Source organism: Teleopsis dalmanni, chromosome 1 (genome assembly GCF_002237135.1).
Source record: "Teleopsis dalmanni isolate 2A chromosome 1, ASM223713v2, whole genome shotgun sequence".
In the NCBI taxonomy this organism is placed as follows: domain Eukaryota; kingdom Metazoa; phylum Arthropoda; class Insecta; order Diptera; family Diopsidae; genus Teleopsis; species Teleopsis dalmanni.
The window spans coordinates 186,125,902-186,139,361 of NC_051846.1; the positions used below are offsets into that span (position 1 = coordinate 186,125,902).

Below are 13,460 nucleotides of genomic sequence, written 5' to 3' on the forward strand. Positions count from 1 at the left end.
AATAAATTTCTCATTAAATTTGATACTTGCATAATTATTAATGGTTTGGTCGTTAGGTTAGAGAGAGTGATGGTCTTCTACCCAAAGCCTACTTGGGTTCAAATAATATTGATAATGATAATTAAAAGTTTTCACAGTTTGATACTAAAAATAGTAATAGTAGTTACGTAGTTAGAAGAAAAATAAAATAATAATAACAGTGAAGAATAAAATTGTAACAATAAAAGGTTAATATGTAAAAATTAAATATGTAATAAAATAATAATATAAAAATAATATACTATTCTGAAGTTATATAAAATTTACCAAAAAATAATAGTCGACAAAAATAAATAAACTATGTATTGTTTGTTTATATTATCATTTATACAAGAAAGGATTTGTTTAAATAAATAGACAGCATAAATTAAGAAGATAATTCTTTAACCCAACACAAAACAGTATGCTGGGCCTGTGTGAAAAGGAATGAGTCTTCTAGATATATATCGTGTGATAGATCGCCTTTGATATGACTCTAGTTCGTAATCACTACTTATCTAAAAAAAGACTTTTTTGGTTATACTCTAAGTACAAACATCTGTAAAGGTCTCAAGGTTCCAGGAATGGTCGGGTCTACGTTCCGGAGCCATGATCAAGTGTCGTTTACCAGTTCCAAATGAGACTTTATAAGTAGTAATATAATTTCTTTCATGTTATCTGCCGGATAGATCATAGCAACAACACAAAGATGGCAATGCTCTACTCCCTTTAAGCTTATGTACTTAATCTATTTTATTTATATTTTGCAAAATATAAATAGATAAATAGAACTACATATCTAGAAATAGATTTCTAAACAAATAGAATATAAAATAGTAGAATAGTATATTCTACATAAACTATAAGATTAACGGTGCACATAGATACTTAACTATAATAATAAAATATGAATAAATAAATCATATCAAAATATTTATTATTAAAGATGTTGAATAGCTTTTAAATTCGTATATATGACAATGTATATCTTCCAGCTGTGAGCTTATTTTAACATAGCTTCACTTAAATTGTTGTCACTTATTTTCTGACTAATCGAAATGTCATGAAACTGTACACATAGTCTTTTGAAGGTTGGTACTTCATAACGTCATATGGATTTGACAATGGCAGCGCCATCTATGTGTCAGTCACACGACTTATTGAGTGATGTAATATATAATATAATTGTTATAAATTTCTATGTAATACAACATATTTAAAATGAAGTAAAATAAAGCTAAAATACTAGTACTATATTAATATATACCCATATGACTGTTTTCTAAATAAACAGCATAAATTAAGAAGATAATTCCTTAGCCAAACACAAAAAATTTAGTGGTGGATGTTCAATGGAGACAAAGGGTATCAAAGATATTTTATAGTCAAAAAAAAAACCCTTAAAATCTCAAAAATAGCTCGAACGAATACCTTACATCAGATGCATTTTTTTTCGTATTTTGACTGCATCAAGTATTCTTCTCCTGCATTTTTGCCATGCATACAGGAAGCACCCTCTATATATATTATCTCATTATATATTTTTGTGATGTCTGAAAATTTGTAACTTTTTTGTTTTTATTTTTTTAATATGTTTATGGTTAACGTGCAGATAAAATTTGATAAAGGGTTAATTGTGTTGTGCAACCTAAAAAAACATTGAGGACATTGAGTATTTTCTGTAGGTATGCAAGTTTGTCCAGTTAGTTTGGTTAACATAAAGCCATGAAATGAAACCACAAATTTTGTTTTTGCTCAATTAGTAAATTAACCACCAAAAAAATTTAATAAAAACATTAGACAATTCATTGTGTGCTATTGTAATGTTGACAATATACTATTGTCCTTAAAGGAAAAGAATGCATGAAATGCGCAATAAATGCTGTAGTTGCTTTAACATCTTACTAGGATTTGTGTTTGCCAAGGGACTTGAAAATGTGCCATTTAGCTTTCATTCGCAAACAACACCCTTCCTTCCTTATGAATATCAGAAAAATTCTATATTTGTGTAATGATGATGTCTTTATGTTTAATGGTGAAATGCCAACTTCAACTACCCTCAGCGAAGCATCATATAAATTTTGCAAAATATGGTGGGCTGCTGCCTGCCACATGCAACACGTACCAAATCTTTAACGGGCATGTGCCTAACTACAATGGCAGGACAAAACAAGAACCACAACGAGTACAAGAGTCATGTCATTTTCTGTCAAGCCACGTTACTGTATTTGTCGCTGATGCTGATTTTACTGCCCCTCACTCCTACTTCATTCGACCGATTTTTACTTACTTTGTAACTGAAATATTCCTTCATTTTTCGTCTGGTACTTGCCACTTTTGTTGTTTTTGTTTTTGTTGTTTTTGTTGATATTGCGACTCGTGTTTGTTGGAAGAACATATTTTAGCATTAAATTTTTTCGATGCCCCGTGGCGTTTCAATTCACTACATCTCATCTCATACTTTTCATGTACGAGTATATATAAATATGTGTATTTTTTCTTGTTATTATTTATTTGTTGATGTTGATGTTTCCTTTTGCATTTCAAATTAACGCTTTACATTTTTAATTTTTTTTTCACATTTAAAATAGATTTTTCCACACCAAAGTTCCTTTTTCTAAGTGAACATTTGCTTCAAGATTTAAAAATTTAATTTTTCATTTTTAAAGCCTACTGGATGTATACAGTAGATACTAGATACATTCTGCAAATTTACTCTTTAGCTAAACAACTGATAACAACAGTTCGATTGATTTGTTTTAACATCTACGCTTGCAATTTTCACTTTGAACTGAAATCTACTCTTGCAATTCTATTCAAAAGTACGCAAATAAAATGCACTTAGATTGTAATTATTTTAATGCATTTTTTATTTAAATGCAATTCATTTGTTTAAGGACTTCATTCCTTTTCATTTAATATAAAATCGTTTGAGGTTTTAAGCAGCTCAAGTGATATTACTGTTGCATAAAGGATTTTCATTCCGTTTGCTATAACAGGATATAAGTAAAAATTTATTAAAATATTAGAAACATTTTAAAAATATTATCCTTAAAAAAATTTAACTTTATTCAGCAATTGTTCCATGAGTTTTTTAAGTTTTAGAACCGTAAATGGTGTTTCAAAAGACCATACATGATTATTTAAAGAATACTTTGTACTATTTACTTTGTAAATGGAATTGTATATATACTATTTTTTACCTTCGTTAGTAGAATACAGTATAATATGATTTATTAGTTCCCTTTACCTATTATGTATACTCATCGAACTATATAGGATATTGTGTCGTTATAGTAGAACATTAGAACATGAAAGAAAGCTATAGAGCAAGAAACTAAAATGAACTACAAAGTGATTCGATGGAAAGTGATTCTCGAGGATGAGCGAGAAGAATGTGAGTGTGTGTACTGAAACTAGGGTTAAAGGGAACGAATTTTGGACAGAGCGATAAATCAATAGGGCTCAAGTTGTTGTGTATGTGTTGGGACATAAAAATAAATGAGCCACGTTATGACAAATAGAATTGCAGTTATAACATACTGATAATAGACGTGCTAAAAGGTGACAAGAAATTGTTATCCTTATCACAAGTAAGAATAGTTTAAGTTGCTGCGTATTTCAGCCCTAGAGTTATTAAACCGCAAGCTATTGAGCACATTGACACGATACAAACGAGATTTCGAAGTAGAAACTACTTCAGTTCTAGCAAAGGCTAAATGCCACTCGCTCTTTTCAACTAGAACAAAATCAACTATATAGGAAGTGTCGTTTTTTTTTTGTTTTTTATATTATTACAATCTATATCTATTATTTAGTGGACTTAGGTAAATATCTAGAAGAGGTTTCGGAGTTTTTAGAATTAATATAAATAGCAATCTTAATGTTTTGCTGTTTATTATATTGAGTATTACTATATTCTGCATATTAGAACTATTGTTTCTTAATGTTAAAAAATCGTTATGGAATATAAATAGAGACCTGTAAATTTTAAACCATTAAAATATAAACACCGATAAGTATCAATTACTGTTTGAAGTCTGTATACGTAAATAGAGCACAACTAACTTATTTGGAACAAGATCTATAGTTTCTCAAAATTTATATGTTATCATTATTCAAAATTTTATATTAATTTTAATTCGTTAATATATACTTATAAGGTTCGTCTTTTTATATACTAATAATATTATAAATTTTTTACTCATAGTGTCATTAAATTAATTTTTTCTTCTCTTTCTTATAGTGTCTCATAACAACCAGTATAATCCACCGGATCTTCCACCGATGGTTTCGTCAAAAGAACAAACTTTGATGTGGCAGCAAAACTCTTACTTGAGTGATTCTGGTATTCATTCGGGTGCTGTCACTCAAGTACCATCAATATCCGGCAAGGAAGATGAGGAAATGGAAGGAGATCCATTAATGTTTGACTTGGATACTGGTTTTCCACAAAACTTTACTCAAGATCAAGTTGATGACATGAATCAACAATTGAGTCAAACACGTTCACAACGTGTACGTGCAGCTATGTTTCCAGAAACGCTTGAAGAAGGCATCGAAATTCCATCAACACAGTTTGATCCACAACAACCAACAGCTGTACAGCGTTTATCAGAACCTTCACAAATGTTGAAACATGCCGTAGTCAACTTAATCAATTATCAAGATGATGCTGAATTGGCAACACGTGCTATACCGGAATTGATTAAATTACTTAACGATGAGGATCAAGTAGTCGTCTCTCAAGCAGCCATGATGGTACACCAATTATCGAAGAAAGAAGCTTCACGTCATGCTATAATGAATAGTCCACAAATGGTGGCTGCCCTTGTCCGTGCTATTTCCAATAGCAATGATTTGGAAAGCACCAAAGCAGCCGTTGGCACTCTACACAATTTATCACATCATCGCCAAGGTCTTTTGGCTATATTCAAAAGTGGTGGCATACCAGCTTTAGTGAAGTTATTGTCTTCACCAGTTGAGAGCGTACTTTTCTATGCCATAACCACATTACATAATTTGTTATTGCATCAGGATGGCTCTAAGATGGCCGTACGTTTAGCTGGCGGTTTACAGAAAATGGTGACTTTATTGCAACGCAATAATGTTAAGTTTTTGGCTATTGTTACTGATTGCTTACAAATTTTGGCATATGGCAACCAAGAAAGTAAACTTATTATACTTGCTTCTGGTGGTCCGAACGAATTGGTACGCATCATGCGTTCTTACGATTACGAGAAATTGCTTTGGACCACTTCTCGTGTACTTAAAGTACTCTCTGTGTGCTCCAGCAATAAGCCAGCTATTGTTGATGCTGGTGGCATGCAAGCATTAGCTATGCATTTGGGAAATCTTTCACCACGTCTTGTGCAAAATTGTTTATGGACTTTGCGTAATCTTTCAGATGCTGCTACTAAGGTGGAAGGCCTTGAGACGCTTTTGCAATCCTTAGTACACGTACTTGCTTCTACTGATGTGAATGTTGTTACTTGTGCCGCTGGCATTTTGTCAAACTTAACTTGCAATAATCAACGCAACAAAGCAACAGTTTGCCAAGCTGGTGGTGTAGATGCACTTGTACGCACTATTATAAATGCTGGTGATCGCGAAGAAATCACTGAGCCAGCAGTTTGCGCTCTACGTCATTTGACATCACGTCATGTTGACTCCGAACCAGCACAGAATGCAGTGCGTTTGAATTATGGTCTCTCAGTGATTGTTAAATTATTACATCCACCATCAAGATGGCCTTTAATTAAGGCTGTTATTGGTTTAATACGCAATTTGGCACTGTGCCCTGCAAACCATGCACCACTACGAGAACATGGCGCAATACATCATTTGGTGCGCTTACTCATGCGTGCATTCCAGGATACCGAACGTGTAAGTTAATAATATTACTTCTTATGGATACAATGTATATATTTAAAAATAATGGTTTATCTCTTGTGTTATTAGCAACGTTCGTCAGTAGCAACAACTGGCTCACAACAGCCGTCTGCATATGCCGATGGCGTACGTATGGAGGAGATTGTCGAGGGTACGGTTGGTGCTTTACATATTTTGGCACGTGAGTCCCATAATCGCGCTTTAATACGCCAACAGTCGGTTATACCGATATTTGTACGTTTGCTATTTAACGAAATTGAGAATATACAGGTAAGTTAATTTTATTGATTGATTATTTTGACTCTATAACTCAATTGATTTCTTTTAGCGCGTTGCTGCTGGTGTACTTTGCGAATTGGCAGCTGACAAAGATGGAGCTGAAATAATAGAACAAGAGGGTGCTACCGGTCCTCTAACTGATTTATTGCATTCACGAAACGAAGGCGTTGCTACATATGCAGCAGCCGTACTCTTCCGCATGAGCGAAGATAAACCACAAGATTATAAGAAACGTCTTTCGATTGAATTAACAAATTCTTTGCTACGCGAAGATAACAATATATGGGGCAATGCTGATCTGGGTATGGGCCCAGATTTACAGGTGCGTAATTATTCTTAATGCTTAAATAAATATAACTCTTGTGCCATATAAGCACATGTAGGCTAAACAAAGATGATGCTTTTTATAGATAATATCGTATACGTGCATACTTTTTTAATTTGTTTTTAATTAGCTTTATTTGAATGTGATTATCAGACATAAATGTAAATAAAATTAGGCAGTAGCTTTATGTGTATATATATTTTCTGCTCTTTATTTATATTGTACAGATTATTTTTATTTATTTAAATTAGTTGTTGATTCTAGTCTTTATTTGTATGACTTTATAGCTTAACTAAATTAAAAACATTCAAAATTTTGTCTCTAAATGTTTTTATGTTGTTATAAATACTTTTATTTATTTATTTATTTTGATAAAGTATAAAAATAATATAAAACGAGATGAAAAAAAAAAACTATAAAAATATGTTGGTTCAAACGCACAGTAAAACTACACAATATATATATTATGTTAATGGGGGATTCAATAACAAAACATAAAACATTGTATCTTTTAATTATATCATGATTTTTTATTTATTTAATGGTAATAGTTCTATTTTTTTTCTATATGATTTAATTTATATCCTTTAAGAAAGACTAAAATATTTTGTTTCGGTTATTTAATATATTTTTTATTATTCGATATATTTTTTATTATTCGATATATTTTTTATTATTCGATATATTTTTTATTATTCGATATATTTTATATTATTCGATATTAAATAATAAAAACTGTGTTAATGAAACATCTTTATAATATTTATGATTTTGGATATGAGACTTTAATCAATTTTGAACTAAATCTAAATTTACAGTGTTACTGTTACTGTTAAATTAAAAATTATAAATTCACTATTTTCATAGTTACTATATTTCATATTTAGTTGCAGTATTTAGAACCTCAATATGAATTTTTCTTAAGGCATGACAACTGTTGTCACTAGGCTGATTAGGGGTAGAGGTAGTTCATTAAAAAAAAATGACTTAACTAGATTATTAATTGAAATTAAGAACTTCAAGCGAGCGGATCATTTTATTTTTGTATGTTTCTCAAAACATACAACATATTGCGTCTACTTCATATACGTTAAGTAATAGCATATAAACTAAATTATAGCTGTTTATGGGTCTCAGGAGTGGTTGGGGTTATGTTCCGCAACTACTCATCACTATAGAATAGAATATAAATTAAATGATAGCTTTTTATGGGCTTTAGAACTGACTGTGGCTATCTTCTGGAGTCATTAAATGCTTTATAGATTTATAAATAGAATGCATGCTAAATTATAGCTCACATTTTCCAGAAGGGGCGGCTGTGTTCTGGAACTATTTATCTTAGAGGACCTATTGTAGTTCAAAAACGACAATAAAAATATATTCCCTTAATCAATAAAGCTCGTTAAAGCTTTTCAGAACGTTATAGTTATCTCGCCTAGGAGAATATTAGTTGGAGAGAATGCAGACTATTAGAATTTTTAGTTAAAAAAAAAAGAAGACTATTAAATTGAATATTAACTAAATCTGACTCAATTTAGTACTAATTTAGCTCAAATCTGACTCAATTTAGTACTAATATAGCTCAAATTGCATTTAGCGAAGTAAACAGACAGTGTCGTTTATTGTTTTTAAGAATTAAATGATTTTTTTTAAATAGATTAAACTTTGTTCTTAACAAATACAATTGATTAATAATAAAAACTAAAGAATGTGCAGCTAAAGAATAAAGAATAATGATTTTAAAGTAATATTATTATCCTTAAGTATATTTGTAATCAACTCAACTTCACAACTTCAATTTGTCTTATATCTAAAAAGACTGAAATTAAATGTTTATTGTTTATTAATTATTTACAAATCATTAATATACTTTTATAATTTTTTAATCAATTATTATAAGTGCTGGTTTATCATCCAATCACCTTATGGTTATAGTAATTATTATTATTTTTAATAGAGTTATATATTGATTTTAAATCTTTAATTTGTTTTTATCAATTAATTTATTTTATTTTTCTTTTTATTTTCTTTATGTTGTTGACAACTTTAATTTGTATCGCAAAATTCACTTAAACATCACAAAAACGAACTTAACAAAACAATAAAATAAAATAAAATTCACTTATCACAACACCAACGTTTAAAATCACGGAATATCTTAATGCCAAACGTAAAAATAATAATTTGCTACAAATTGCACCGCATAAATCCTGTATCCTTATACCAAAATGTACCAACACATTTCCTTTAACATTTTGTCCTAACAACAACTTTTTACAATCTTTGAAAATGCAGGATATGCTTGGGCCTGAACAAGCATATGAAGGCTTATATGGGCAAGGCCCACCAAGTGTACACAGCTCACACGGCGGTCGAGCATTCCAACAAGGTATGTATGATTATTTCAAATCAGTTAAATAAATTTAAACATATTTTTTCTTCAATATCGACTGAAAAATACATAACATCATTTTGCAAAGAAGCATGTAGCTTTGATTTAAAAATAAAACAAACAAATCAATACAAAAACAAAAAAAAGAGTAAATTCTTATAAAAAAAAATTGGGAGTTTATACGATTAAATTTCTTATAACACTAAAAAAGTGTTTATATGTGTTCCCCTCGTCCCTAAGTTCATGTTCATATATTTCATGTTCATAAATCAATCACAAAGTTAAGTATTCTGCAAGACAGACAACGCAGGACACTTAAAAAAAATCTCTTCAATGCACAGAATACACATTTGTTAATTTTGATATTTCTCGAGTATATAGTAAAATGATATTTAAATTCTTAATAATGCGGATTATATTCTATATTCTTAACAATTTAAATACATTAGAGATGTTTTGTTACAATTCAAGACTTCGAATAAATTTATTGAATTTTATAGTTCATTTTAAGAGTTTAAAAGTCCCCTTTACATCCCCATCCAATAATTTTTTTAAATATTTTTAATATAACAAAAAATAAATCAAGCCCAAAGTAAAATTAATTAAAAATATTATACATAGATATATATTTATTTAACTCTATAGGAAAATTTAAACTACTTATGTATAAATCAAGAAAAAATATAATTAAATAATATCAACATTTTATTTTGTTTTAGTTTTAAATAAAAATTAAATTTAACTAATATTTACAAAAATAAATTAAAGGTTTCGAAAAGTAGTGAACTACAACAACAAAAATTATTTTTATATTATTTTAATCAATTGAATTTTTGGCTGATCATACAGCTGTTTCGAGTGCTGCCAAATACCCATCATCAGTGGTCTTGGAATTATGTTAGATATTTAATAATTTGTGAATAATTTTTTTGAGACTGCAAGTACCAAGGATAGAACGCGTGCCCTGCCAAATTTGAAGCTTAGAGTTAGTGTTCATATAAAACACTGAAAAAAAAATTATATATATATATATATAAATAATAATAATATGTAGAAAGTTGAAATGTGTACAGTGGACTCTTGGTTAAGTGAATTCTTAATATAACTTGAAATGTTCTTTCTAAATAACGAATGTCGGTTATGAAATGTATTCGAAATAACGAAAATCCTTGGCATTATATCTTTCGTTTTACTCAGAGTCTACTGTATTATAATATTAAAAAAATTTAAAATATAAAAAAATATAATATAAGAAAAATAAATAAGTAATAAAATAAAATGAAATAAGTAATAAAAAAAAGTAAAATAAAATATAAAAAAAATAAAGTGTTAAAAAAAAAGTATTAAAAAAAATAAAAAATAAAAGTATATGAAAATTAAATGAATAAATGAAAATGAAATAAATAAATAGAAAATAAAATAAATATATTTTATATAAATAAAAATAAAATATAGCAAATAAAAAAAAAAATAAATAGAAATTAGTTAATGAAAAATAAATTTTAGTAGTTAAATATTCTTTAACTTTGAATCAATTATTTATCTGATATTTTGTCAATAAATATTTAATTATAATGTTTTTTAGTGAAATATATTTTTTTCATTGCTAAAAAATGTTTAATGAAAAGCAATAAAATAAATTGTATATATTTTAGTAGTTCAATATCTTTTAACTAAAATTAGTATTTGTTTTAGTAAAGATAATACAAACGTTAAATGTATTAATGAAACTAAATTCTCATTCTTTAATGTTATAAGCGGTTTCATGTAATCATTTCTGAAGCTGATATTAGATTTACCCATAAGATTAAATATCTGTTTTCTTGGAGAAGTTCTGTATTTAGATCTAAGATAAAGGTTTTCGCATATATTTACGACTTAATTACAGTTTATATTGCTATTATATTTTATCATATATGTGACTTAAGCGCCGATTGCAAATGGATTAATAAAATACGTTATAGTAGGTTAGGTTGAAGTGTGAATCTGTATGACACACTTCACGGATGTTTAATGAACCATAAAAAAATCGTATGACTTAAAATTTAAAATAATAATAATAATAATATTAATAATAATAATAATAATATTAATAATAATAATAAAGAGTAGACGTGAAACTTGCCCAACAGCCGGTACTGCGACCAGAAGAGTCCTATTGTACCAGTTTCACTATTGATTAAACAAAGCCCCTTAAAGCTTTGTGAGTAAAGTCTAAATCTAGAGAAGAGTTCTTAATCTGCTCTGGTGACAGAAATTCTTTATTAAAATTTAAAATACTTTTGGGCTTGATTTATTATTTAATAACTTATATTATCCTAAATATTTTTAAAGTTTTGTAACGTAAACATGTTAAAAAGATTATGCGCTAAAGTATTTAAAATTAATTTTGAAAAGTGTTCAATTGTTCAAGTTACCAAAGATTATTTCCATAACTAATTGCGACAAATATTGATATTAAAATCAAATAAAAAAAACATTAAATTTATATATAATATATGGAAATACTTTTTACTTTGATGTGTAATAACTTATAGCTAAGCACAATGTTTTCAATTTATATACCCAGTCAAACCCTAAGACCCTGCAAAAGCCCTTCAATATGTCAACCCTAAACGTCATTGATTAATTTATCTTTTATTATTCAAATATTTAAAAAATTACTAAGAAGTTTTTAATTTTTTTGCTAATGACAATTACACCTCGAAAACATGAAAATTAAATTTTTTTTATTTATTCACACTCATTCATTAATATATAGTAAATGTAATCAAATCTTGATATACGACTAACAATAAATAATCTAACAAATATATTTACTTTTCTTTCTCTACTTGCCCACTCGCTCGTCCGGTAAATTTAAACAATTGCGGATATTTTTTTTCTTTAAAAATAAATTTAAATTAACTTATATGTATTATTCAAAAACAAAAAAAAAAAAAAAATTATATATATAAAATTCATGTGTGGTTAATTATTTTAGTTAAGCCAACTAATATATAACATATATCACAAAACTAAGCTAATTTTTTAACCTCCGATAATTAAATTTTGCAATTAAATATATTCTAACATAGAAAAAAATAAAATAAAATAATGAAATTAAAACAAAACAATATACTACATTATCTAAAATAGTGACTACCTTATATAGTACCAACCAAAGTAGCGATTCCATTGCATATAATTAAATAATTTTATACATTTAATTAAATCAATGATTAAATATTATGTTCAAACATGAAAATTAGAGCTTTAAAAAAAGTACGTAACACAAATTATTAATTGAAAAAACAATATCACAGACACCTATTCACACGTACACCTATTCAGAGAAATGTTTCAGTACCGGCGTCCTTCAAGAAAAATAGGTGATTAAATAAATTATTTGCAATTAAAAATTATTATAATTATATTACTTTTAGTTTAATAACATTGTTTCTTCTGTTCCAAATAATAAAAAGCATTTTAATTTTGTTTAATTTCTTTTTATAAATTCGAGTTCAATTTTATTGCAAATTTTAATTTTGCTTGCAAAGAAAAATGCATGCCTAATCCCAATAAGTGTTTGTATATAACAAATATATTCACATTTACTTCGATTTTATATAGTATAGAACTGCATACACGTATATATTTTGCATGTAAATTTTGATTTTTGTGCACGTAAAAAATTTAAAAAAAAACTATTTTATTTCTATTGAAACATACATTTTTTAAATCGATTATCTCTGTCTCCAGTTCCAGAACATATTTTATAATAAGTTATTAGTGTTAGTTTTTTAAATTTGAAATTCGAAATAAAGCACTATTTAAAGCAGTAATATTTTCGCATTATATATTTGATTAAGCGAAATATGATTATTACTAGAAGAATAAGATTTTTGTATCCCAATATATTAAGTAATATAATAATATAAGTAATAAACAATCGAAATTTAATTGTTTGTGAATCTACCTCATTATACGAGTTCGATAATTACATGCACCTATTCAATTGATTAAAATTGATTGATTGATCAGATGAATTGCTTATTTTTGGTGAATATCTAACTATCAATTGCCGTTCCTCAATTCCATCAGAAAGTAAAGCCGATTCTCTGTACTGATTAGGTTAAACCGACAAGCCTATGGAATCGTATAATTAAAAACTCAATGGTTAGAACCACTTGGCAAAGCTTATAATACTATTCAGAGAGAAGTCATGCAGTTCGCCAAGATTTTCAAAAAAGAAAACCCCAAATTGATAAGACGACTTCGAGCATTTGTTGGTTAGAAACAAAGCAGATAGGAGGCACTTTTATCGTTCTCTCCATAACAGCGGCAGGTATGGTTGAAAGGGTGTTTTAGCCTCCTAGCATGGTTACCTATAACACAATGGCCTTTAAGTGAACCAACTTAAGATATGTATGATTTTTTAAAAAGAAAGCCCCTTCATGGATAAGGCGACGCCGCGCATTTGCTGGACAGAATCAAAGAAAATGGCAGACACTTTCATCGTCCTCTCCACAATTGCGGCAGGTATGGTTGAAAGGGTGGTTTAGCCTCCTAGCA

General features: G+C 28.2%; 1 protein-coding gene across 5 annotated transcripts in view; it reads left to right on the forward strand.

The window, feature by feature from the left end:
• Window positions 1-13,460, forward strand: part of LOC119670727 (armadillo segment polarity protein) — a 29,613-nt gene that overhangs the window by 14,125 nt on the left and 2,028 nt on the right. For 2 of the 5 annotated variants that reach the window (XM_038081119.1, XM_038081120.1), the window contains exons 3-7: window positions 4,265-5,904; window positions 5,980-6,180; window positions 6,239-6,511; window positions 8,810-8,903; window positions 12,212-12,277. In XM_038081119.1, the coding sequence (XP_037937047.1) occupies window positions 4,265-5,904; window positions 5,980-6,180; window positions 6,239-6,511; window positions 8,810-8,903; window positions 12,212-12,277 (2,274 nt within the window). Of the gene's footprint in view, window positions 1-4,264; window positions 5,905-5,979; window positions 6,181-6,238; window positions 6,512-8,809; window positions 8,904-11,889; window positions 11,992-12,211; window positions 12,278-13,460 lie in introns of those variants that run through there. The other 3 variants (XM_038081122.1, XM_038081121.1, XM_038081123.1) reach the window with 3 other exon arrangements.